The sequence below is a fragment of the Hemiscyllium ocellatum genome, chromosome 25 (genome assembly GCF_020745735.1).
Source record: "Hemiscyllium ocellatum isolate sHemOce1 chromosome 25, sHemOce1.pat.X.cur, whole genome shotgun sequence".
Lineage (NCBI taxonomy): Eukaryota > Metazoa > Chordata > Chondrichthyes > Orectolobiformes > Hemiscylliidae > Hemiscyllium > Hemiscyllium ocellatum.
The window spans coordinates 6,297,396-6,322,363 of NC_083425.1; the positions used below are offsets into that span (position 1 = coordinate 6,297,396).

The following is a 24,968-nucleotide window of genomic DNA, read 5'->3' on the forward strand; positions in this document are numbered from 1 at the left end:
AACCTTGGATGATAAGATAAATCATAAAGATGAGTCAAAAACAAAAAGGAGGCATATGTAAAGTTTAGGAAACTGAAGAGAGCCCTTACAGAATATGAAGACAGCAGGAAAGAATTTAAACAAGGAATTTGGAGGGTTGAAAGAGTCCGGATGATGTGCTTGGCAAACAGGATTAAGGTAAATCCCAAGGCATACGTAAGGAAAAATAGAGGAGCTGGGAAAAGGAAAGTCCACCAAAGAACAAAGGAGGCAATTTACACACACAGCCAGAGGAAGTGGGTGAGGTCCTGAATGAATACTTTGCATCAGTATTCTCCAAGGTGGATGTGATGGATAGTAAGTCTCGGGAGGGGTATGTTAATATTCTAGGGCATGTCAAAATGAAAAAAAATGGAGGAGGCATTGGGTGCTTTGAAAAGCATTAAGATAGACAAGTCCCCAGGATCTAGGAAGCTGATGGAGGAATTTGTTAGGGCCTTGTATGGAATTTTTCTTCAGTCACAGGATAGGCCACGGGTTTGGGAAAATAGAGAGTTTTGTTCCTTGCTTTAAGAAGGGCAACAGGGACAATCTGGGAAATTATAGGCTGGTGCATTTTATGACAGTGGTAGGGAAATTACTGGAGAAGGTTCTTAGGGACAGGATTTATTCATATTTGGAAAAATATGGACTTATTCACAATAAGCAACATAACTTTGTGCAGATAAGGTTACGTCTCATAGATTAGATTAGGTTACTTACAGTGTGAAAACAGGCCCTTCAGCCCAACAAGTCCACACCGACCCGCAACCCACCCAGACCCATTCCCCTACATTTACCCCTGCCCCAACACTACAGGCAATTTAGCATGGCCAATTCACCTAACCTGCACATTTTTGGACTGTGGGAAGAAACCGGAGCACCTGGAGGAAACCCACGCAAGACTCAGGGAGAATGTGCAAACTCCACACAGTCAGTCGCCTGAGTTGGGAATTAAACGCAGGTCTCTGGCGCTGTGAGACAGCAGTGCTAACCACTGTGCCACCGTGCCACCCACTACCACTGTGCCACTCATAAATCTGATTGAGTTTTGTTTGAGGAAGTGACAGGGCTGGTGATAGACATTGTCTACATGGTTATTGACAAGGTCCCACATGGCAGGCTGATACAAAAGTTGAAGTCAGAGAGCTAGTAAGTTGGATACAGAAGTGGCTTGGTCATAGAGTAGCGGTGGAAAGGGAAATCTGTGACCAGCGGTGTTCCACAGGAATCAGTTCTGGGACCCCGGTTGTTTATAATAAACATATATATATGTGTATGACTTGGAGGAGAATGTAAGATGGCCTCATTAGTAAGTTTATGGATGGCGCAAAGATTGAGGGAGCTGATGATAATGAGGAGAATTGCCAGAGGATACGGCAGAATATACATAGGCTGGCAACTTGAGCAGAGAAATGGAAGATGGAATTTAATCCAGAGAAATGCGGGCTGATGCAGTTTGGAATGTCTAACTCAAGAGGGAAATATACTTTCAATGGCAGAACCCCGAGAAGCATCAATATACAAACGTTGGAAAACACCTACCAACAGATTTAAGAAGAGCTTCTTCTCTGCTGTGATCAGACTGATAAATGGATCTCTCATATATTGGAGTTGATCTTTCCCTACACCTTCGCTGTAACTATAACACTATATTCTGCATTCTGTTCTATTACCCCAATGCATTCTTGTAAGGCACAATTCGTCTGGTTTGCACACAAAACAATACTTTTCACTGTATCTTAGTACATGTGACAATAATAAATCAAACAGTTCCCTCGAAGTTGCAACACAAGTAGATAAGGTCGTCAACAAGCATATGACCATCTTGTCTTCATCTATCAGAGCATAGAGTATGAAAATTAGCAAGTCATGTTGCAGTTGTAGAGAACAGTATTTAGGCCACACTTGGTATATCGTATGCAGTTCTGGTCTCCACACTACTGGAAGGATATGGAATCTTTGGAGAGGGTACAGAGAAGGGTTGCCAGGATGTTGCCTGGTTTGGAGGGCATTAGCTATGAGGAGACACTGGACAAACTTGGTGTGTTTTCCCTTGAACGTTGAAGGCTAAGGGGCAATCTGATAGAGGTTTACAAAATTAAGATGGAATGGAGAGTCAGAGTCTTTTTAGAAATATCAATTACAAGGGGACATAGGTTAGGGTAGAAAGGGAAAAGTTGAAAAGACATGTGAGAGGCACGTTTTTTACATAGAGTAATGCCAGGAATGTGCTGTCAGAGGAGGTGGTAGAGCAGAAACAATAGCATCATTTAAGAGGCACTATGACAAGTACGTGAATAGGCAGGGAATAGAGGCATAAAGACCGCGGCGAGGAAAGCGAGGTTTAGATTACTTACAGTGTGGAAACAGGCCCTTTGGCCCAACAAGTCCACACCGACCCGCTGAAGCGCAACCCACCCATGCCCTACATCTAACACTATGGGCAATTTAGCATGGTCAATTCACCTAACCTGCACATCTTTGGACTGTGAGAGGAAACCAGAGCACCCAGAGGAAACCCACGCAGACATGGGGAGAATGTGCAAACTCCACACAGTCAGTCACCTGAGGCGGGAATTGAACCCGGGTCTCTGGCGCTGTGGGGCAGCAGTGCTAACCACTGTGCCACCATGCCAAAAGGCACCATGTACTGGCACAGGATTGGTGAAAGGCCTGTTCCTGCTGTACTGATATTGGTCTTTGTTCTATTTGTTATTTTTATATATATCATACTGCTAATGGGACAATGGATTTTAAAAAAACAGTCATCTAAAATGTTAAAAATATAAAAACATATTCATTGAGCTAAGTAGATTGGAGATTTGTATTCCCTTCTGTGCAAATTTTCATTGTTGAATGATTACACCTTGGTGGATCTATAAAATCTGATTAGAGCTGACAAACATTCTGGGAGTAACATTTCATCCAGACCTTAGAAACTTCAATTTTGTCTTTGTTTCAGTTAGTTGCATGTCATACCATCATTAATAATCCTATCCCCTTTATCACAGGGGGAGCTAAGGATGTCGATAAGGCCCTCATTGCTCCCATATTCCACACCATTCACAACTTCTTCTCCAAACAGGAACCAGCTGTACCAGTGCCTGAATCAGTAAGATTATTCTATTTCCTTTGAAGCAGTAGGAGGGGTTTTGAGAAGGCTGATAAGTCTATTGCATACAATGTTATAAAATGTAACTTTCCAACTTCCAAAATGTCTTACCCTACTGTTAAACCCTGCATTAAATTTCATCTGGCATTTATTTGTCCAATCTATCATTATCTTGCTTAAGTCACTTGTAGAGTTATAGAGATGTACAGAATGGAAACAGACCCTTCGGTCCAACTCGTCCATGCCGACCAGATATCCTAAACTAATCTAATCCCATTTGCCAGCACTTGGCCCATATCCCTCTAAACCCTTCCTATTCATATACCCATCCAAATGCCTTTCAAATATTGCAATTGTACCAGCCTCCACCACTTCCTCTGGCAGCTCATTCCATGCACTGTATTTCACTCTGCGTGAAAAGATTGTTCCTTAGATCCCTTTTAAATCTTTCCCCTCTCACACTAAACCAATGCCCTCTAGTCATTGGACTCTCCCACCCCAGGGAAAAGACATTGTCTATTTACCCTATCCATGCCCCTCAAGATTTTATAAACCTCTATAAGGTCACCCCTCAGCCTCCAAAGCTCCAAGGAAAACAACCCCAGCTTATTCAGTCCCTCCCTAAAGCTCAAACCTTCCAACCCTAGGAACATCCTTGTAAATCTTTTCTGAACCCTTTAAGATTCACAACATCCTTTTGACTGGAGGGATACCAGAACTGCACACAATTCACTCGGCTAGTTTGTCAACTATGAATGTTACTGACATCTCTTTGGAGCCAAATCTAGGTCACATATAAGTGTAATATACCACTGTTAATGAAGAACAATAGTCTCTGTGCTGACTTCTATGAAATATCATACTTCATACTCTCCAGACTTTAAAATATTGATTAACTATAGCTCTAAAGATTCTTCTGCTTTAAGTTCATGCAAACTCCTTTTAGTACATTCTTCTAATGAACAAGCATCTTGTGCAACACTTTATCAAATACATGTTTGAAATCCACTGTATTTAACCCTAGAATTAATCGTTAGTTCCAGTGAACCTTTAATGTACATTCTCACTGTCGACTTAAATTTTCCTTTGTTCATTCCTTCTGAAACTAGGAACACCTGGTTCTGTTCCAGGTTAAGCAACATTTCAGTTAGTTCTACTATTTCATGAATTTATTATAATTTTCTCCCATAATTCTACAATTTTATTCAGGACACATTGTGTATTTGCAAACCTACAAATCGAACTCGCCTTGCATTAATTATTCCCTTCTTCTTCCGACTTGCTATTAAGTTATTTCTTTTAATTTTGCCTATATCCTTTGTCCTTATTGCTTTTCTTTTCTTTGATTTTAGTGTTTTTCCACACTCAATTTCATAAGATTATTTCAAGATTTGTTATTCTACATTCCAAGCTTTCTTCTGTAAATGTGATTATATTTCTGGCTCCTCGATTAGAATTATTTTAGGAATGAAGGAAAAGGCCAAGTAATGATCATGATAACTCTCTTTCTATAGGGTATACGGCTATTGGAAACCAGTCCTGAAAAATCCTTCAACACAGATCACCAGCCTTCTAATTTGCAGGTAAGGACACAAAACTCTGAAAACTATGCCTTAAACTGTAATCAGAAACCAAATGGGGTGTCAAAATTTTTTTTGTGAAGGTTTAATTTTAATTTACAGTTTAGTTTTGACCAATAGACAATAGGTGCAGGAGTAGGCCATTCAGCCCTTCTAGCCTGCACCGCCATTCAATATGATCATGGCTGATCATTCCTAATCAGTATCTGCTTCCTGCCTTATCTCCATAACCCTTGATTCCACTATCTTTGAGAGCTCTATCCAATTCTTTCTTAAATGAATCCAGAGACTGGGCCTCCACTGCCCTCTGGGGCAGAGCAATCCACACAGCCACCACTCTCTGGGTGAAGAAGTTTCTCCTCATCTCTGTCCTAAATGGTCTACCCTGTATTTTTAAGCTGTGTCCTCTGGTTCGGCACTCACCCATCAGTGGAAACATGTTTCCTGCTTCCAGAGTGTCCAATCCTTTCATAATCTTATATGTCTCAATCAGATCCCCTCTCAGTCTTCTAAACTCAAGGGTATACAAGCCCAGTCGCTCCAGTCTTTCAGTGTAAGGTAATCCCTCCATTCCAGGAATTGACCTCGTGAACCTACGCTGCACTCCCTCAATAGCCAGAATGTCTTTCCTCAAATTTGGAGACCAGAACTGCACACAGTACTCCAGGTGTAGTCTCACCAGGGCCCTGCACAGCTGTAGAAACACCTCTTTGCTTCTATACTCAATCCCTCTTGTTATGAAGACCAGCATGCTATTAGCCTTCTTCACTACTTGCATGCTTGCCTTCATTGACTGGTGTACAAGAACACCCAGATCTCTCTGTACTGCCCCTTTACCTAAATTAATTCCATTGAGGTAGTAATCTGCCTTCCTGTTCTTGCCACCAAAGTGGATAACCATACATTTATCCACATTAAACTGCATCTGCCATGCATCTGCCCACTCACCTAACTTGTCCAGGTCACCCTGTAATCTCCCAGTAAAGAATGCTGGAGCATCTCTGTGCATAAACATTGCTTCTCTCTCCTAGATGTTTCATAGTGAAGAGTGAAGAGTATTCACATTTTAAGCAGATTTTCTGGCAAATACCAGAGAGTTCCCTGCAGTGGTTCAGAGATTGTCAGAAGCAGATCTTAAATTTCTACCACAGTGTAGAGTGAAGGTTGAACCTGTATCCATTGGTGAAAAGAATGAGAATTGATCTTATTGAAACATAGCAGATTTTGAAGGGATGCTAGCAGGAGATTTCCCCTTGAAGGGAAGGCTGGAACAAAGGGACATATTTTATATTCCCCATTAAGGGGTAAGGACAACTATTTTCTCTCAGATGGTCTCTGCCCACAGGAGCAATAGAGGCTGGTCCATTGAATATATGAAAGACTGCATCAGACAGACTTTTAATCAATCAGGGAGCCAAGCACTGGAGATAGGCAAGAAAATGTCCACCATCTTATTGGACGGTGGAGCGGGCTAAAGGGGCTGAATGGCATATCCCTCCTTCAAACTCTTGTGCTCTGAGTAGCCGTGGATAACAACATTGTTCAGAATATACAGCTCATCTCACTTCTCACCATAGAAATTAAAACTGCAGAAACTCTTTGGCTAAATGTTAAAAATGTTGGAAACTCAGATGTTCAGAATGTGGTAGTGAAGGGAGTTATACCTGTTTGTTATCTATATCAATGATTTGGATGAGATTGTGCAAAGCATTATTGGTAAGTTTGCTGATGATACTAAAATAGGCGGTATCATGGACAGTGAGGATGGTTATCAAAAATTGCAGCAAGACCTTGATCAACTGGGGAAGTGGGCTGAGAAATGACAAATGGACTTTAATACAGGTAAGTATGAGGTGTTGCATTTTGGAAAGTCAAATCAAGGTAGGAGTTTCATGGTGAATGGTAGGATCTTAAGAAATGTAGTGGAACAGAGGGACCTTGGAGTTCAGGTTCTCAGCTCTCTGAAAGTGAAGTCATAGGTAGACAGGGCAGTGAAGAAGGCCTTTGGCATACTGGCCTTCATCAGTTGGAGCATTGAGTATAGAAATTGGGAAGTTATGTTGCAGTTGTACAGGACATTGGTGAGGCTGCACTTGGAGTATTGTGTTCAAGGAGGATGTTATTAAACTGGAAAGAATGCAGAAGAAATTTACAAGGATGTTGCCAGGATTCAAGGGTCTGAGTTATAGGGAGAGGTTGGAGAAGCTAGGACTCCTTTCTTTAGAGCATAGGAGACTGAAAGGGGAGCTTATAGCAGTGTATATAATCATGAGAGGCATGGTTAGGGTGGATGGCTTGGGGAATTGAGGACTAGAGAGCATTTTTTAAGGTTAGAGAGGAAAGAATAAATGGGAACCTGAGGGGCAGCCTTCTTCCAGAGGGTGTTATGCATACAGAATGAGCTGACAACATTTAAAAGGCATTGGGACAAACACACGGATAGGAAAGGTTTAGAAGAATATGGGCCAAGTGCAGGGAAATGGGGCTAGCATGGATGGACATTTTAGTCGGCATGGACCAGTTTCGGCCAAGGGCCTGTCTCCATTCTGCAGGACTTGGTGAGGACATTGAGCAATTCAACAGCACAAACAGAATATCCGCTTATATGGAATAATTTTGGCAGGTAAAAGAGGTTAACATGTGGTAAAGGAGCAAATTACTGTATTGAAAACAACAAACACTGAAGATCACAAGGGGTTAGGCAGCATCGATAGAGAGAGAGCAAGCTAACATATTGAGTCCAGATGACTCTTCATCAATGCTGAAGTGAGGTGTGGAAGGGGCAGTGTCTATGCTTGAGTTGGGAGGTGGGGGTGTAGAGTGCAGGGGGAGAAAAGACATTGATGGTTCAGATTAAGTGATTGGAATGTAGGAAAGGCAGAACAATGATAACTGTCAGACTGGAAAGGACGGACAGTCCCACGGGGGTTTTTGGGAGGGGAGAGAGAACATGGGGACAGAGAGTGTACAGGTCATTCTGCGATAATGCATCTTTGTAAACTCAAAGTTGCTATAGCATGATTGACGAACTGGGAACTCTGTTTCTAAAGCGTGAAGTTTTAAAGCATGTATTGTTATAACACAGTTCTGGCCCCATTAGCTTAAATGGTGCTGCTGTTACATGAACTGACTGTAAAAGATAAAGCTAAAAGAAGGGAAGGAATAGGAATTGGTTTACAAATTAAAGGTGTTGAACTCAATATTACTGCATGCTTCAGTGAATCCCAGCGCAAACTGGGGGAATAAAGTGCCTTCAGATAAGGCATTTTGCAAGCCACTAGACTTAAAGTTCAATACCTTCATATTGTGAACCAAATCCCATTCCTTTCCTTTCCGTTAGCTTTACTTGTTTCATTCTCTGTCACCATATCCTTGCTCCCCCTCCCCACCTCCAGTATCTGTCCTTTCCAGTCTGGCAGTCTGGAGAGAGAGAGAGAGACAGAGAGAGACAGAGAGAGAGAGAGAGAGAGAGAGAGAGAGTCATACAGCATAGAAACAGACCCTTTAGGCCAACTCAATATTATACTTAATATACTCAGTTCCCGTGATTATGTCATTTCCTGTTCTTTTTCTCAGAGGGTGGTAAATGGGGTCCAAGTCGATGTGTTTGTTGATCGAGTTCTGGTTGGAATGCCATGCTTCTAGGAATTCTCGTGCGTGTCTCTGTTCGGCTTGTCCAAGGATGGATGTGTTGTCCCAGTCAAAGTGGTGTTGTATTATACTACCCCTCTGATACACCATTGTTCTGTCATTCTCACATTTCGATCACTGGATCACATTAACCTGGACTATCAACATCTTTCTTCCCCAAGCACACTACACCCCAACCCCACCCCAACCCTGCCTCACTCCTACCAACAGTAAAACCTCGTTATCCGAACATAATTATCTGAACTTTGGATTATCCAAACAAGATCTCAAGGTCCCAATGCTTGGGTAAACTGTGTTCTCCGAACATTTGATTGTCCAAACATTCAATTATCCGAACAAAACAGCGTCGTTCGGATAATCAAGGTAGCCCTGTATAACATAAATGCTGTCCCCTCTACACTCCACTTTAGGTCTGATGAAGAGTCATCTAGACTCGAAACATTAGCTGGCTCCCTCTCTATGGATGCTGCCTGACCCGCTGTGATCTCCAGCATTTGTTGCTTTCAATAACAACTCATAAAGTCCTATTTGAAACAACAAATAAATGTTGTTTTTGCATATGAAGTGTTTGTATGCTAAAGTCATAATTTGTAATTACTCATCTGCAGTAATTTTCATTGAGAATGAAATGTTCATTAATGTAACAGTACCAAACTACTGGGCGTTGTTTAGTTCAGTTGACCAGACAGCTGGTTTGTGATGCAGAATGATGCCAATTTCCTCACCGGCTGTGGTTATCATTAAGATCCTGCTTTCTCAACCTGTGCCCTTGCCTGAGGCATGGTAACCTCAGGTTAAATCACCAGCCAGTCATCTCTCTCTAAGGAGAGAGCAGCCCTATGATCCTCTGAGATTATGGTGTCTTTACTTGCTTATTATAACCAAACTTCATTCAAGACTGAAATCTGAATGTAGTACTACATTTCTATTTGATTCACTTGCAATTGGTCATGTTTTTCTGTTTGTAAATGGAATCTGTGCGATAATAAAATGGAGTAATACTTCTTAATATTTAATATTATCCCATATTCCTCCCATTTCTTGCCTATTAATACATTGTTCAAAATAACTGCATTTTAATGATATCTATTTATCTCCTTTTTTGCAGAGTGAAACGTTTCTTACTCCATCATCTGGTAACTGAATAAGTATTCAAAAGAAAACTTGAATTATTATTGGTGGTTAAAAGATTGAAGTTTCAGAGAAACAATTAAGAAACAAGATGTTGAATTTTCTTATAAACAATTCATGCCAGAATAGTGCAAGTTATCTATCAATTGATTTAAAAGTTAAGTGGGAAACTTATTAAATTTATAGAAAATGATTGGTCATTTTAGATTCATAATTACGTCATATTTAATCTGTAATAGTCAATCATTTAGTCAAAATATTACCTCATTGTTCTTCACAAGAAAGCAAAAAGTCGTTTTGTAACATAATTTGTGAATTTTTTCAGCATGGGTAATTGTTATTCCAGAGTTGCAAGAGGCAATTGTAATTTTGTATTGTTCACTTTAGACATTAATAAGAACATAAACTGAAACAAATTCCCCTTCATGCTGGAGTATTAATATCATGGAGATATAAACAAAATAGTGACAATTCAATGATGACACATGTTTAATTTCAACAGAGTTTGTTTGTAACAGTTGCAACCTTATTTTTATCTCTTTGTTGTTCCAGTATGATTAAAAACCAATTACCTACTGTAGAATGAATGTCGTTTGATATAAATTATACTATGTGTTTCCATACAACCAATTTAAAATGATCTCAATTTGCAAAATGTTTCAGGTACAATTAGCACACCAATAATTGAAAACCTTAAGTATTAAAATTTCCATTTATCCCAAAAAATGTTATCCTTAAAGTGATATGAAGTGGAAACCATATACAATGTAGAATAATCAATACAGATTTTAATCATAAGACACCAACCAGCATTTTAAGTTTGATTACTAAATATTATTTGGAATACAAGATTCCAAAAAAAATTCATATATTTTAGAAATTCACATATTTCTTTTGTTTCTAACCTAGCAAAGTTCATTAATCATTGCTAAACTATAGTGTGGAATAAAATAGAGTATAGTTAAAGTATATTGACAATAAAAACAATTTTAAAATGTTAACACATTTCGTAATCTAGTTGGGAAATATAATTTTATAAAAATTAATTTCCTCAAACCAAGAGGAGAAAAAAGACAAGGAGTTTGTAAATGCAGTTAACATTCTCTCTGGCTTTAAACGTTTCTTCAAAAAGCAAGGAAATGCCTACATTCTTCTGCGTAACTACAAGGTAACTGACAAGCCATATTACTTAGTGGGTGTGATAGGATTTTTGTGTGAATCTAGGTTTGCTCACTGAGCTGGAAGGTTCATTTTCATATGTTTCATCACCATACTAGATAACATCGTCAATGAGCCTCCAGTGAAGCACTGGTGTTAGTGACCCGCATTCTATTTATATGTTAAGGTTTCCTTGGAAGCATCCAAGGAGCAGGAAAATTGATGTTTTGAGTAAAAGCCCGTCCAGATGTTTTCCTCCTCTTTTGTGAATTTTACGCCAGTATTATTGATGGTCTTGAAGGTTTCCTCTAATTTGTTTTGTTTACTGATGAAAAAGGTGTCATCCACATAGCGGACCCAAAGTTTGGGTTGGATGGTTGGCAGAGCTGTTTGTTCGAGTCTCTGCATTACTGCCTCTGCTAAGGACCCTGATATCGGAGATCCCATGGGTGTTCTGTTGGTTTGTGTGTAGGTTTTTCTGTTGAAGGTGAAGTGGGTGTTAAAGCATAGGTCCATTAGCTAGACGATGTTGTCTTGCTAATAAAGTAGGTGGTGTTTGGGGTTTGGTGACCCTTATTTCATCCTCTTCTATCCTGGTGTCTTTGCTGGTGTTCAGGAATCCTCCAGATTTCTGAAGTTGTTTGAGTAGAGGTTTACAAAATTATGATGGACATGGATAGGGTAAATAGACAAAGTCTTTCCCCTGGGGTCAGGGAGTCCAGAACTAGAGGGCATGGGTTTAGGGTGAGAGGGCAAAGATTTAAAAGAAACCTACGGGGCAACTTTTTCACACAGTGGGTGGTACGTAAAAGGAATGAGCTGCCAGAGGAAGTGGTGGAGGTTGGTACAATTGCAACATTTAAGAGGCATTTGGATGGGTATATGAATATACCAGATGCTTGCAAGTGGGACTAGATTGGGTTGCGTTGGAATATCTGGTCGGCATGGACAGGTTGGACCAAAGGGTCTGTTTCCATGCTGTACTTCTCTATGACTCTATGACTCTATTAGGACTGTGATTCAGATCTCTAATTGTGGGGTCAGGTCTATCGCTACCTGTTGGAAAGTGTCGGTATCTGCAAGCAGTGTGTTCACTTTCTCAATGTTGTCTGTTCGGTCTAAAATTATGTTAAGCATCCTTTGTCTGTAGGTATCTTTCTTTAGTCTTTCTAGTGCTTCCCTTTCTTGTGTATTGAGTGTGTTTCCTTCCTTTTTCCTGCTTAATGTTGGTGGGTCTGTCTGTCTAATAGTTTGCTGGGTTTCTTCTGTGAGTTCATTGTCTTTCAGTGTTGTTTCTAAGGCTGCTAAGAAGTCTTTCTTGTCTGCATCCTGGAAATGTAATTTAATCCTCTTACTAACATAGTTTTTTCAGTGTCTGTTAAGGGTCAGTCAGATAAGTTTTGTATCCATGCTTCTGTAGTGACTGACTACAAGAATAATAGACATTCTCTCATTTTACAGTATAGGCCATCGTTCGGTTATTACTCATGAATGTTGTCTTTGCATTAGAATAGAATGATTATTTGTTTACCACAGTAATCCCAACAAAACAGGCAAAAACATATCCGGAAACAACCCATCAACCATTCACACTTACATGTCAAAAAGATTAGAAGAGTGCAAACCAGTATTGTCTATCATCACCAGATCAACAGGAGAAGCTCTCTGTTTTAATTTTCTAAGTCCATTCATGAATCTGTAACAAGTTTTATCAAAACATCTATTTTCATTTCAGTGAGATGATATGTTGAATAGTGCTGCAACTGCTTGTCTGTTAGCAATGGGCTCCATGAGCCAAATGGTAATTTCAGGTTACATGCATCGTTAGACATAGAAACGCAATAACACAGAAACGAGCCAGTGGTCCAATCAGTCTGTGACAGAATTTACCTTTCATAGAAATGAATTATATAAATCACATTTATCACTCTGTTCCCATACCCCTTCAACCATCCATCTAAGGTAATTCTGGCATCATTTCTACCTAGCTATTGAATCTGGAATTGAATTTCACAGGCATATAAATTTCTGGGTGAAGAGCTTTCTCCTTCTCTGTATTACACATCTCACATACTCAATCTCATTTCGACAGTCCCCTTATTCTCATCTACTTGGCTACTAGAAGAAGTCTACCCCATCCCATCCTTCAATAAATTTAAACTTTCATTGCTCACAATTTGCTTTATTAAATTAGATTAGATTCCACGCAGTGTGGAAACAGGGTGTTCAGCCCACCCAGTCCACACCAACCCTCAAAAGAGAAACCCACCCAGACCCATTTCCCTCTGACTAATGCTTCTAACACTACGGGCAATTTAGCATGGCCAATTCACTTGACCTGCACATCTTTGGACTGTGGGAGGAAACTGGAGTACCCAGAGGAAACCCATGCAGACAAAGGGAAAACGTGCAAACTCCATACAGACAGCCACCCAAGGCTGGAATTGAACCTAGGACCCTGGTGCTATGAGGCAGCAGTGCTAATCACTGAACCACCGACTTATATTTTGTACTACCATAATGTGAGCTTTCCATTACATTATTCAATAATAAATGGTGACTGTACAGCATTGAGTACCATTAACTCCATAAGGCAAGTTAACCAATGCAAATTATTCATTCAAACTGAATGTCATAAGCAACACAGCCTCGCAATGTAAATCCTAAATAGAATGAAGCACTTGTGCTCCCAGGTGGTATCAAACATTTGGGGCCAGGGTGGATTCGAATCTTACTTTCTTGGCAGTGCCCTTGGACAAAAAGCTGGTTGCCTTCTGTCCAGCCCTCAATGCGTTGTAGCTTGTTTGGATTCACTTCCCATGGGTTACCACCCCCGAGGTATGTGTTGTGGACAAACCGCTGAAAGCCACTTCCGGCCCCTAAGAAAAAATGAGGGCGAGTAGATTTTCTCTTAGCCCGCACATCCTTTATTTTGGCATTGTACATGTCGTCCAAAACGTTTAATGCATCAATTAAACATGTATCTCTTTCTTCTCCTGAGTCATCATCAGCTTCAGCTTCTGGCCAGTACAATAGGACCTGTATGAAGTACGGGACAGGACATTGACCTAGAGCACTCAGTGCACACAGGGTATGGCTCAGGTCACAAAGTTCCTCTTCAGAAATCTTGTCTTCAGAAGGAGTGTATTTGTAGGGGTGGATAGCCAAGGCAATCTGTGATAAGATGTAGTTTCTCAGCTCAGTTTCATCACATTTATTAGTGCACAGCTGTATTATTTTCATTAACGTTCCAGGGGCTAAAGAAAAACATTTAGTGAGTCGCCCACCTCCCAGATGAAAAATTTCATGGCGTTTTAAAATTGGTGTTAGATGTTCCATGTTTTCTTGTTTCAGCAGTTGGTCTCTGGAATCTTCAAAGAAACAGAAGAAAAATAAGAATTGTTCTTCACTTTTTCTTAACAGGTCAAAATGTTTCTCTTCAGTGTGTTTGTCAGGATAGAAGTAGGCCATGCGTTCATAAACTGATTCCATTGCTTTGCAAATGTTGTTGTGCAGTCCTTTTAGTTTTTGATGGAACATGTGCCAGACTGTGTCTACTTCTTCCGGGATCCAATCTGTCAGTAAATATTTTATCAGGTTCATGTGACATCCATTCTTGCTTTTAAACGTGTCAAGCCAAGGCAAAAGTTGCACAACATAACACCCAACTTCAACTTCACTGAAGTAGCCTGCATTATTCCAGTCAGACTCTGCCTTGGCCATTTCTTGAGAACTCTGGAAAGCATCAATTGCCTTTAGTGCGAGCCCAAGTGGTTTTCGAAACCTTTGCGCAGAGGTCTGTTGTTCGTTTTGCTGTGCCACAGGGTTGAATGACTTACACCACCTCCAATATATTTGACCTTCTGTATGAAAAATATAAGAATTGGATGGTTGTAATGAGTGAGCCTTTTTCACCCATGTCTCAGCTTTTATAAACTTTTTCTCACAACATAAAAATCGAGCAAATTGCTGAGCCACAAAAGCATCCTGAGCAAAACATTCACAAGCTTTTTCCAGAACTTCTTCAGCCTTAATTTTATCCTCTTTTTCACATATATGTGCAATAAGAGGAGGGAATGAAAGCTTGACTTTATCTGTGTTGTCTTTTCTTTGGACAAACAGTTGCCTAATAAATTTCTCTACATGTTTAGAGGATTGGTATTTGAAAAATACATTCCACTCAATAAGTTTCATAACGATCTGACTTTGTGGGACCGTCAGCTGATTAAGTATTTCTTCTGCAACTTTACGATGTATTATCCGAATATACTGGAGTTCTGCTTCAGGCTCATACAAACAAGAGAGCAGACAGCCTGCTGCTTTCCTCAGTGTGCTCTCTAAAGAACGGGGCTGTGAGTGTTCACAGTGTGCGTGTCGTTTTATGATTTTCTCCCACTGAGATTCTGTAATGTATGAATCTTCCACATAATGATTTAGCAAAGCAAGACTTCCAATTAGATTAAGGACATCAGATGTCTGATTAATACTGGTCAGCAATTTCTTCACAGATTGTTGAAGGTAATTTTGTTGAAATTCTTTGCTCATTAGAACAAATGTAAGGATGGAATCTTCATCGTACTGCACTTTGAGTTCTTTCAGTTTACTGTTGAACAACATTTTCTCTTTGTCTGATAATTTATAATTAACATGCACAGTGTCAGATGCATTGGCAAATGTCTCTGATAATATAGCTCTCTTGCAATGCAGTAGAATGAAGCTTGGTTTTGAAGAACAAGTAGCAAATGCTTGTCCTAGATTGATTTTCAAATCATCAATGTATTCCTCATCACAATCTTCAACAAGCAGAAGCACTGGTAACCCCTTGTCTGTCCTTTCATTGTTCTGTAATTGTTTTGCCTTAGCACAGACTGATGTTACATTGCTTGAAGTGTTGACAATTGCACATTTCAGTCTCTTTCTGAAGTCCCATAGGATGTAACGAGCCACAGTACTGCCTCCACTGCCTGGTTGGTGACTTATTGTCAAAGTGATCACCGGTTTCTTTGAACTCGCTCTCCCTAACACTTGATTCAAATGATTATGAACTTGTTGATATGCATCTCTTTTTATAATGTTACTACAAAGTCTGTTTTCAGCAAGCCAAAAGTTCATCCAGTTGACTTTTCCACCCTTGTAAAAATGCATTTCCTTGGCTCTGATTTCTTTCTTCCAATCTTCATCATCTACGTTAACTTCTAAACAGCTGTATTCATCTGATCTCAGTACTTCAATGCAAGGCAGCAAATCTTCATATTCTGTATCATCATGTTGCAACTGTTGTGAAGATTGTATAGTCTGAATCATATTATCTAAATAACTAAGTTTTGTTCCTACAATACTCAGGTTATTAAGTGTGTCTCTATTACATGTATTGTCCAAAAGACTTGTCCAGCTATTATAATATTCTCTGTTTTGCACAATGCATTTTATGTGATTTTTAGCATGCATTCTAGCATAGAATTCATGAAATGCCTGTGCTACTAGCTGATTTGCTGCTGACAGCCAAAGAAAAAGTACCTCAAATGGCTCAGGGATTGCAGTGCAGAGTTGTGATATCATATCCACCAGGTGCTTCCCTCTTGCTTCCATCCAGGTGTTTGCATCAGAAGGTTTTTGCCAATCACTATGGCTTTGCCCATTGCAAAATATCCAGCTGGTTCGTTGAAAGGAATCCTTCATCACACAGTCAGCCAATGAATTACTCTCAGTGAAGCATTCATCTAAGGAAAAAGAGCTGGCCTTGCAATCTGAATTATACAAACCATGTATCTTACCACTGGGGTCAAAATCTAAAACACAGAAAAACCTCATTCGTAGCAAAAAGCTGAGATTCTCTACATCTTCCTCTCTGCAGCTGTCAGTGACTAGAATATAGTTCACTTCATTATCCATATGTTGCTTTATACTTGTGAACAGTTCAGACAGTTTCCTGTATACATCATCTTTGGAAAGCTCTTCATCACGTTCTGCCTTTTCTCTTTCAAAATCTCTATCACGTATATACTCGGGTATATGCTGAATTGTTCCTGAAGGAATGCGGATTGAAGAAGCTCCTTCTCTTTTGTAGATTGAGTGATGAAAATATCTCAGAGCTCCCTTTTCAGACTTGCCAAGATCAGGAAGTTGCACTGTATAAAATGTCCCCTTCACCACTGACAGTGATGGAACAATATCAACTTCAATAACAAAACGTTGTTCTCCAATTCCATCACCAATCACTTCAACAAATCTCGGCGGACGAATTGAACGTTCAGCATGGGCATGATACTTTCTCAAAAAGCACCGTTTAATGTACACGTCTCGTGCATTAACAAAGAGTTCTTTATTTTGGACAGGCATGCCCACTATTTCTCCATGCGCATACTCGCTACCATCCTCAATTCCGAAATGAATCGTCCCATTGCTTCTACAGTTCATACATGCAGCAGCAAACTTAATAACCTCCTTTGCAAATTTTATTTCCTGCTCGAATGCATCTCTCTTTGCCGCCAGCTGAAATGATTTAAACTCATGACATGGAATAATTAAATTTTTGCTACCAGTTTCTGGTGGAAGTACATTTCCTTTTACATATTTAAATTCTGCATTTTCTTCGTCAAAGGGATGAGGGTTACACTGATTGTACCCTGTCGACATTTCTTCCAGTACATTGAAAGTTGCTTCTGCCCCATTCAAAGAAGTTCCTTTTTCTGGGCATTTCTCTAAGAAATAAAGAGCTTTATTTATTTCAAATTATTTTAAATTAACAGTATTTAATCAAAATAAGTTTTCACTGTTAATATAACAATTGTAAAAGAGAAACAATGTTTACCTGGTAATTGTAGTGCTGAATATTTGAAATATTGCAATAGCTTATGTTACCGTGGTGCCATGGTTAAACAAAATATGACAACAAGTCAGAAATATTAGGTGGAAGTGAGGACTGCAGATGCTGGAGATCAGTTGCATGAGCCCTTCTTCAGGAATGAGGAAAGTGTGCCAAGCAGGCTAAGATAAAAGGGAGGAGCGATTTGGAGGAGGGGCATTGGAAATGCGATATGTGGAAGGAGGTTAAGGTGAGGGTGAAGAAGGGCTCATGCCCGAAACGTCGATTCTCCTGCTCCTTGGATGCTGCCTGACCTGCTGCGCTTTTCCCGCAACACATTTTCAGTCAGAAATATTCGGTGACCAATGGTTTAATCAAAAAGTGTGTCATTTCAGAAGAGCTTTAGGCAGTGTCTTAAAGGAGGTAAACAAGGTGGAGATCTCTAGTGAGGGAATTACAGAACTTTGGGTTCAGGGAACTGAAGGGATAGTTGCCATCAGAGGAGTAATTCAGATCCTGGTTCGAGAAAGACATCAACTAAATATTTGTGGGGCTACAGGAGATTACAAAGGTAAGGAAGGGTGAGACCATGGAGAGATTTGAAAACATAAGTGAGAATTTTAAAATCAAGATAGTATCTGAATGGGAACCATTGTAGGTCAGTGAGCACTGAGGTGAAAGGTGAATGGGATTTAGTGAGAGTTAAGATTCCAGTAGCAAAGGTTTGATTAACAACAGATTTATGGTAGTGGACTGTGGAAAACCAGCCAATAGTGCATTGGATTAGTCAAAACTAAAGGCAACAAATTGCTTGAATGAGAATTTCAGCAGCAGATAACCACGGTAACAAATGGTTACAAAGGAAATGGACACAAATATGTCGAGCTCATCTCAGGTCAGATCTCCTAAATGTTCACAGATAGAAAAATCTCCTCTTTAACAGGCTGAAAGGTGTTTTCTATCAGATCATGAGTTTTCTGCATGATGCATTCTGAGCACCTTACCCTCCTGCAGCCTGTTGTAAATGAAAATGTATCCTATCCATACTTCTACAGTTGTTAATTTTGCGAAAAATGTGCTTACATAGCTGAAGCTCAGAAAATGAACAAGTGATTCACAAATGTACTTACCCATTCTTATTTTTCCAATCACCTAAAATCTGTTAAATCCTGATGGTCTTCATCCTGGGGTGTTAAAACAAAGGCTGCTGAGGTAAAAGATACATTGGTTTTAATTTTTTCAAAATTCCCCTTATAATGAAAAGTAACCAACTGATTGGAAAATAGTGGATTCAGCTCTTCTACTCAAGAAAGGAGGGAGACGGAAAGCAGGAAACTATAGACCAGAAATCTTAACATCTGTCATAGGGAAAATGCTGGAATTTATTAATTAAGTCATTACAGTGGAATACTTAGAAAGGCTTAATGAAATCAGGCAGAGTCAACATGGTTTTTATGAAAGGAAAATCATGTTTGACTAATTTATTGGAGTTCTTTGAGAAAGTAATAAGTATTGGAAATAAAAGAAATGTAGATTTCCAAAAGGCATTTGGCAAAGTGTCAGGTCAAAGGTTACTATGCAAAATCTGTGATGTTGTAAGGGACACCATGTTAACATGGATAGAGTTTGGTTAGTTAACAGGAAACAGTGTGTCAGTATAAATGGATCATTTTCAAGTTGATAGGATGTAACTAGTGATGTGTCAGAGACTGTGAGGGGCTCAATTATTTACAGCCTTTCTTATTAACTCAGATGGCCTCTTACTGAGATATTTGTATCATTGATAGTGACAGATGAGATGCTGGAAGACTGGAGGTTGGCTAACGTGGTGCCACTGTTCAAGAAAGATGGTAAGGACAAGCCAGGGAACTATAGATCAGTGAGCCTTTTGTTGGTGGTGGGCAAGTTGTTGGGGGAAGTCCTGAAAGACAGGATGTACATGTATTTGGAAAGGCAAGGACTGATTAGGGATAGTCAACATGGCTTTGTGCGTGGGAAATCATGTCTCACAACCTTGATTGAGTTTTGAAGAAGTAACAAAGAGGATTGATGAGGGTAGAATGGTAGATGTGATCTATATGGACTTCAGTAAGGCATTCGACAAGGTTCCTCATGGGAGACTAGTTAGCAAGGTTAGATCTCTTGGAATACAGGGAGAACTAGCCATTTGGATATAGAACTGGGTCAAAGGGTGGTGGTGGAGTGTTGTTTCTCAGACTGGAGGCTTGTGACCAGTGGAGTGCCTCAAGGATTGATGCTGGGTCCACTACTTTTCACAATCTACGTAAATGATTTGGATGTGAGCATAAGAGGTATAGTTAGTAAGTTTGCAGATGACACCAAAATTGGAGGTGTAGTGGACAACGAACAAGGTTACCTTGGATTACAACAAGATCTTGACCAGATGGGCCAATGGGCTGAGGAGTGGCAGATGGAGTTTAATTTAGATAAATGCGAGTTGCTGCATTTTGGGAAAGCAAATCTCAGCAGGACTTATTCTCTTAATGATAAGGTCCTAGGGAATATTGATGAACAAGAGACCTTGGAGTGCAGGATCAAAGCTCCTTGAAAGTGAAGTCGCAGTTAGATAGGACAGTGAAGAAGGCATTTGGTATGCTTTCCTTTATTGGTCAGAATATTAAGTACAGGAGTTGGGAGGTCATGTTGCAGCTGTACAGGACATTGGTTAGGCCACTGTTGGAATATTATACACAATTCTGGTCTCCTTCTTATCGGAAAAATGTTGTGAAACTTGAAAGGGTTCAGAAAAGATTTCTAAGGATGTTGCCAGGGTTGGAGAAGTTGAGCTATAGGGAGAGATTGAACAGGCTGGGGCTGTTTTCCCTGGAGCGTCGGAGGCTGAGGGGTGACCTTACAGAGGTTTATAAAATCATGAGGGGCATGGATAAGATAAACAGACAAAGTCTTTTCCCTGGGGTGGGGGAGTCCAGAACTAGAGGACATAGGTTTAGGGTGAAAGGGGAAAGATATAAAAGAGAGCTAAGGGGCAACTCTTTCACACAGAGGGTAGTATGTGTATGGAATGAGCTGTCAGAGAAAATGTTGGAGGCTGGTACAATTGTAACATTTAAAAGGCATTTGGATGGGTATATGAATAGGAAGGGTTTGGAGGGATATGTGCCGAGTGCTAGCAGGTGGGCATTGAGTGGACAGCGATATCTGTTGGCATGGACAAGTTGGACCGAAGGGTCTATTTCCGTGCTGTACGTCTCTATGAGTCTATGAGATGAAGGTACTGAATGCACATTTGGTATGTCTATTGTTGATACAATGTTAAGTATGAAAGTAAGATGTAAAGAGGACAGAGAGACCCTGAAGGGATATAGATATAAATTATATGAATGAGGCAAAAATATAACATGGCCAAATGTACATTTGTCCACTTTGGCAGAAAGACTAGAAAAGCTAGATGTTCTCTAAATGGACAGAGATTGCAGAACTCTCAGTCACCACAGTCTTACCAGACCAGAAGAGAGAAATGACTGGTCATGGTTTAACCTGAGAATCACCACATCTCAGGTACAGGGAGAGGTTGGTAAGGAGATTTCATCATGGTGAGCTCAGGCGTGTGGAAATTGCACACCCTATTGGCATCACTCTGCATCACAAACCAGCTGGTCAGCAAAATGAGCTAACTGACCCTCTCTGCATCACAAACCAGCTGGCCAGCAACTGAACTAACTGACCCCCTCTGCATCACAAACCAGCAGGCTAGCAAACTGAACTAACTGACCCCTTCTGCATCACAAACCAGCTGGCCAGCAACTGAACTAACTGACCCCCTCTGCATCACAAACCAGCAGGCTAGCAAACTGAACTAACTGACCCCTTCTGCATCACAAACCAGCTGGCCAGCAAAATGAGCTAACTGACCCCCTCTGCATCACAAACCAGCTGGCCAGCAAAATGAGCTAACTGACCCCCTCTGAAAGACAAACCAGCTATCAATTCAGAATATCTCCATCCATGAATCACGGAAAGAGAGTATGCAAGTACAGAACGTGAACAGGAAAGCAAATGGAGTCTTTTTTTTTTGCAAAGGGAAATTAAATATACAAACAGCGGATGCTGGAAACCTGAAGTAAAACCAGAATGCGGGAGAAACTCAACAGGTCGGACAGCATCTGTGGAGAGATACTGGAGCGTTTCCACTCCGATACCACTTCTGCAGAATGGTCTGTTCTGTTCCAATCTTCTGAAGAAGAATCAACCAGAACTCAAAACTTTAACCCCATTCCTCTCTCCACAGATACTCCTGAACCAAATGCCTTTCTCCAGCTCTTTTTGTTTTAATTTTACATTTAGCCAAAATTGTACAGAGCATTGGTGAGGCCATATCTGGAGTAGAGTCAAACAGCACAGGAATAGTCTCTTTAGTCTATGTCAACCAGATATCCTAAATTAATCTAGCCCCATTTGTCAGCATTTGGCCTTTATCCCTCTAAACTCTTCCTATTCATATACCCAGCTAGATTTCTTTGAAATGCTGTAATTTGTACCAGCCTGCACCACTCCCTCTCACACCACCATCTGTGTGCAAGAGTTACTCCTCAGGTCCTTTTTAAATCTTTTCCCTCTCACCCTAAACCTATGCCCTCTTGTCTTAATCTCCCCATCCTTGGAACATGATATTGGCTATTTATCCTATCTATGTACCTCTTGATTTTATAAATCTCTATAAGGCTATCCCCCTCAGCCTCCAAAACTCCAGGAAATAAAGCCCCAGTCTATTCAGCCTCTCCCTATAATTAAACCGTCCAGTCCTGGTAACATTCTTGTAAATCTTTTCTGCACCACTCAAGTTTCACAACATCTTCCAAAAAAAGGTTGACCAGAATTGTATGCAGTATTCTATAAGCGGCCTCACCAATGTCCTGTAACTCCTCAACATGGCTTTCCAAGAAATATACTCAATGCCCTGACCAATGAAGGCAGAGATGCCAAAAGCTTTCTTCACCACTGTCTGATTGCGACTCCACTTTCAAGGAACTATGCACCTGCACCCCTCTTTGTTCAGCAACACTCCCCAGGGCCCTACCAATATAGGACTGTTTGCAGTTTCCTTATTGAAGAAAGAATATAAATGCGCGAGATGCTGTTGAAAGGTTATTTTGACTGATATTTGAAAATGGAGGGAGGGGCTGGGGGAGTTTTTATCTGACAAAGAGAGGTTAGGCAAGCTTGGCACGTAGCCACTGAAGTTTTGAAGAATGAGGGGTGGAATATATAAGATCCAGAGGAGACTTGACAGGGCAGATGCCGGAAGGATGCTTGCCCTTGTGTGAGGGACTAGAACCGTTCAGAGTGAACATTTTATAAAGATGTCAGAGATGAAGAGGATTTGTTTCTCTGGGGCTGGTGGTTCTTTGGAACCCAGAGAGTGGAAGACGTGGGGTCATTGAATATTCTTAAGGCAATTATAGACAGATTCTTGACCAACAGGGAAGTGAAAAGTTATCAGGAGCAGGCAGGAATATGGAGTAGAATTCACAATTGCATCAGAGTCAAAGGGCTGAATGGCCTCCTTCTGCTCTCAATGCATATGTTCGTGTGACCCAATAAACACAGTTTTGCAATAAATCCTAACTTGAAAATCAAACAGAAAGGATATTAGAGTGGAATTTACCTACAATCATAATTGGCCTCTTTCATCTATAATGACTGTACAAAAATTCATTTCCTTTAACCCATAATATCCATAAACAGCAATTGGGAAAGAAAATTTTTAAAAAGGCTTGTATTCACTCTGGCCATTTCGCAGCCTCAGTACTTCCTTAGGTACTTTGTATCCAATGAGCTCTTCCATCACTTCCTTCTAAAATTCTCAGTGTTTCGCAGCCCAAGCCCACCTTCCCTGCCATGCTATCTTCCAATTCTTCCCTGGGAAATATCAATGCCATCCCAACTCTGACTTTAAATGGGTATAGGAGTACTGCAGATGCTGTACACCAGTCTAAATGTGTGGCACTGGAAAAGCACAGCCGGTCAGGCAGCATCCGAGGGGCAGGAGAGTCATCAATTTGAGCAGCTCTTCATCAGGAATGTGGGGTGTGGTGGTGTAGTCTGTTGTACTGTAAATACATGGTGGCCAAGTTTAACACAGCAACTTCACACACAGAGCTACGGATAATTGAGAAGATAAGCTGCTGGTTGAAGAATAATGTATTTACATTTTGTTTAAATGGGCAGAAATCTTTGAAGAGTTTTGACTAAGCAAAGCCAGAATTGAAAGGTGAAGTCACCACAGCCTTACCAGGCCATAGGCCTGCTCTCATTAGAGAGAAAAGACTGGTCATTGTTTACCCTGAGAGTCATCACACCTCAAGTACAGGGAGAGGTTGGTAAGGAGATTCTGTCACATGTGTGTGGAAATTGAACCCTCCCCGTTGGCATCACTCTGCGTCCACAAACCAGATGGCCAGCAAACTGAACTAACTGACCCCCTCTTAAAGTCAGAATTGGGATGGTTTTGACATTTCCCAGGGAGAAGTTCGAAGCTAGCTTGGTGGAGAAGGTCAGTATGTTTGGGATGAGAAACATACTGAGAGTTTTAGAAGGAAGTAATGGTGATAATTGCAGTTGCCCTGTTAAGGGAAGGATAGTATTAAACTGGAGTGGGTTCAGAAAAGACTTACCAAGATATTGCCAGGAATGGAGGGTTTGAATTAAGAAAATAGACCATAGAGACTGGGACTTTTGTCACTGGAGTGTAGGAGGTTGAGGGGTGACCTTATAGAAGTTTATAAAATCATGAGGGGCATAGATAAGGTGAATAGTAAGGGTCATTTCCCTAAAGTGGGGAGTTCAAAACTAGGGAGCATTTTTTTTAAGGTGAGAGGAGAAAGATTTAAAAAGGACATGAGCAGCAACATTTTCTACACAGAGAGTGATTTGTGTGTGGAATTAACTGCCAGAAAACATCATGGATGCAGGTACATTTACAACAATTAAAAGACATTTGGGTAAGTTCATGAAAATGAAAGATTTAGAGGGATATGGGCCAAGTGCAGGCAGGTGGGACTAGTTTCTTTTGGGAACATGGTTGGCATGAATTGGTTGGACTGAATGGTATGCTGCATGACTCTGTGTATTCGCATATCATAAATATATTGTGCAAATCTGCAAAAACTTACCAGTATGGAACATTCCCCCAAACAAAATCTGACCAAATAACCATCGAGTCTTTGTTAAAACAGCATCTTCTTCAAAAAACATCAGAAGTTGAAAAATCCGTTCAAGGAAGAATAGTTTTAAAAACTTGCGTACATAAAAAGAAACCAAAACTTGGAAAAAAGTTTCAAATGATTCAGAAGTTCCCGTCACCAAGCAGCAGAAAGAAAACACTGAGATTAAAATGAAATGAATTGTGTATGAAATGTTTGCTCCGCCCCTTTTGCAGATTGAATAGAACAAACCTTTGCAAAAAGCAGAAAAATTAACCCTTTCTAGTGAGAGTTACTTTTCCATTTGCCACACAACCTTTGTATTG

General features: G+C 40.3%; 2 protein-coding genes across 2 annotated transcripts in view; one reads left to right on the plus strand and one right to left on the minus strand.

Moving 5' to 3' along the window:
- LOC132827939 (sodium-coupled monocarboxylate transporter 1-like) overlaps positions 1–10,056 on the plus strand; it is a 72,700-nt gene extending 62,644 nt beyond the window's left edge. Inside the window, exons 16-17 of the mRNA XM_060844785.1 lie at positions 3,033–3,133; positions 10,048–10,056. Of these exons, the coding sequence (XP_060700768.1) occupies positions 3,033–3,133; positions 10,048–10,056 (110 nt within the window). The remainder of the gene's footprint in view (positions 1–3,032; positions 3,134–10,047) is intronic.
- Positions 10,057–13,269: 3,213 nt separating this feature from the next.
- On the minus strand, positions 13,270–24,705 carry LOC132827940 (sterile alpha motif domain-containing protein 9-like). The gene is made up of 3 exons (XM_060844786.1): positions 24,613–24,705; positions 18,589–18,642; positions 13,270–17,354 (listed from the first exon to the last, which is right to left on the minus strand). The coding sequence occupies exons 2-3, from the start codon at positions 18,590–18,592 to the stop codon at positions 13,270–13,272; spliced, it is 4,089 nt and encodes a 1,362-aa protein (XP_060700769.1). The 5' UTR covers positions 18,593–18,642; positions 24,613–24,705.
- Positions 24,706–24,968: the final 263 nt, after the last annotated feature.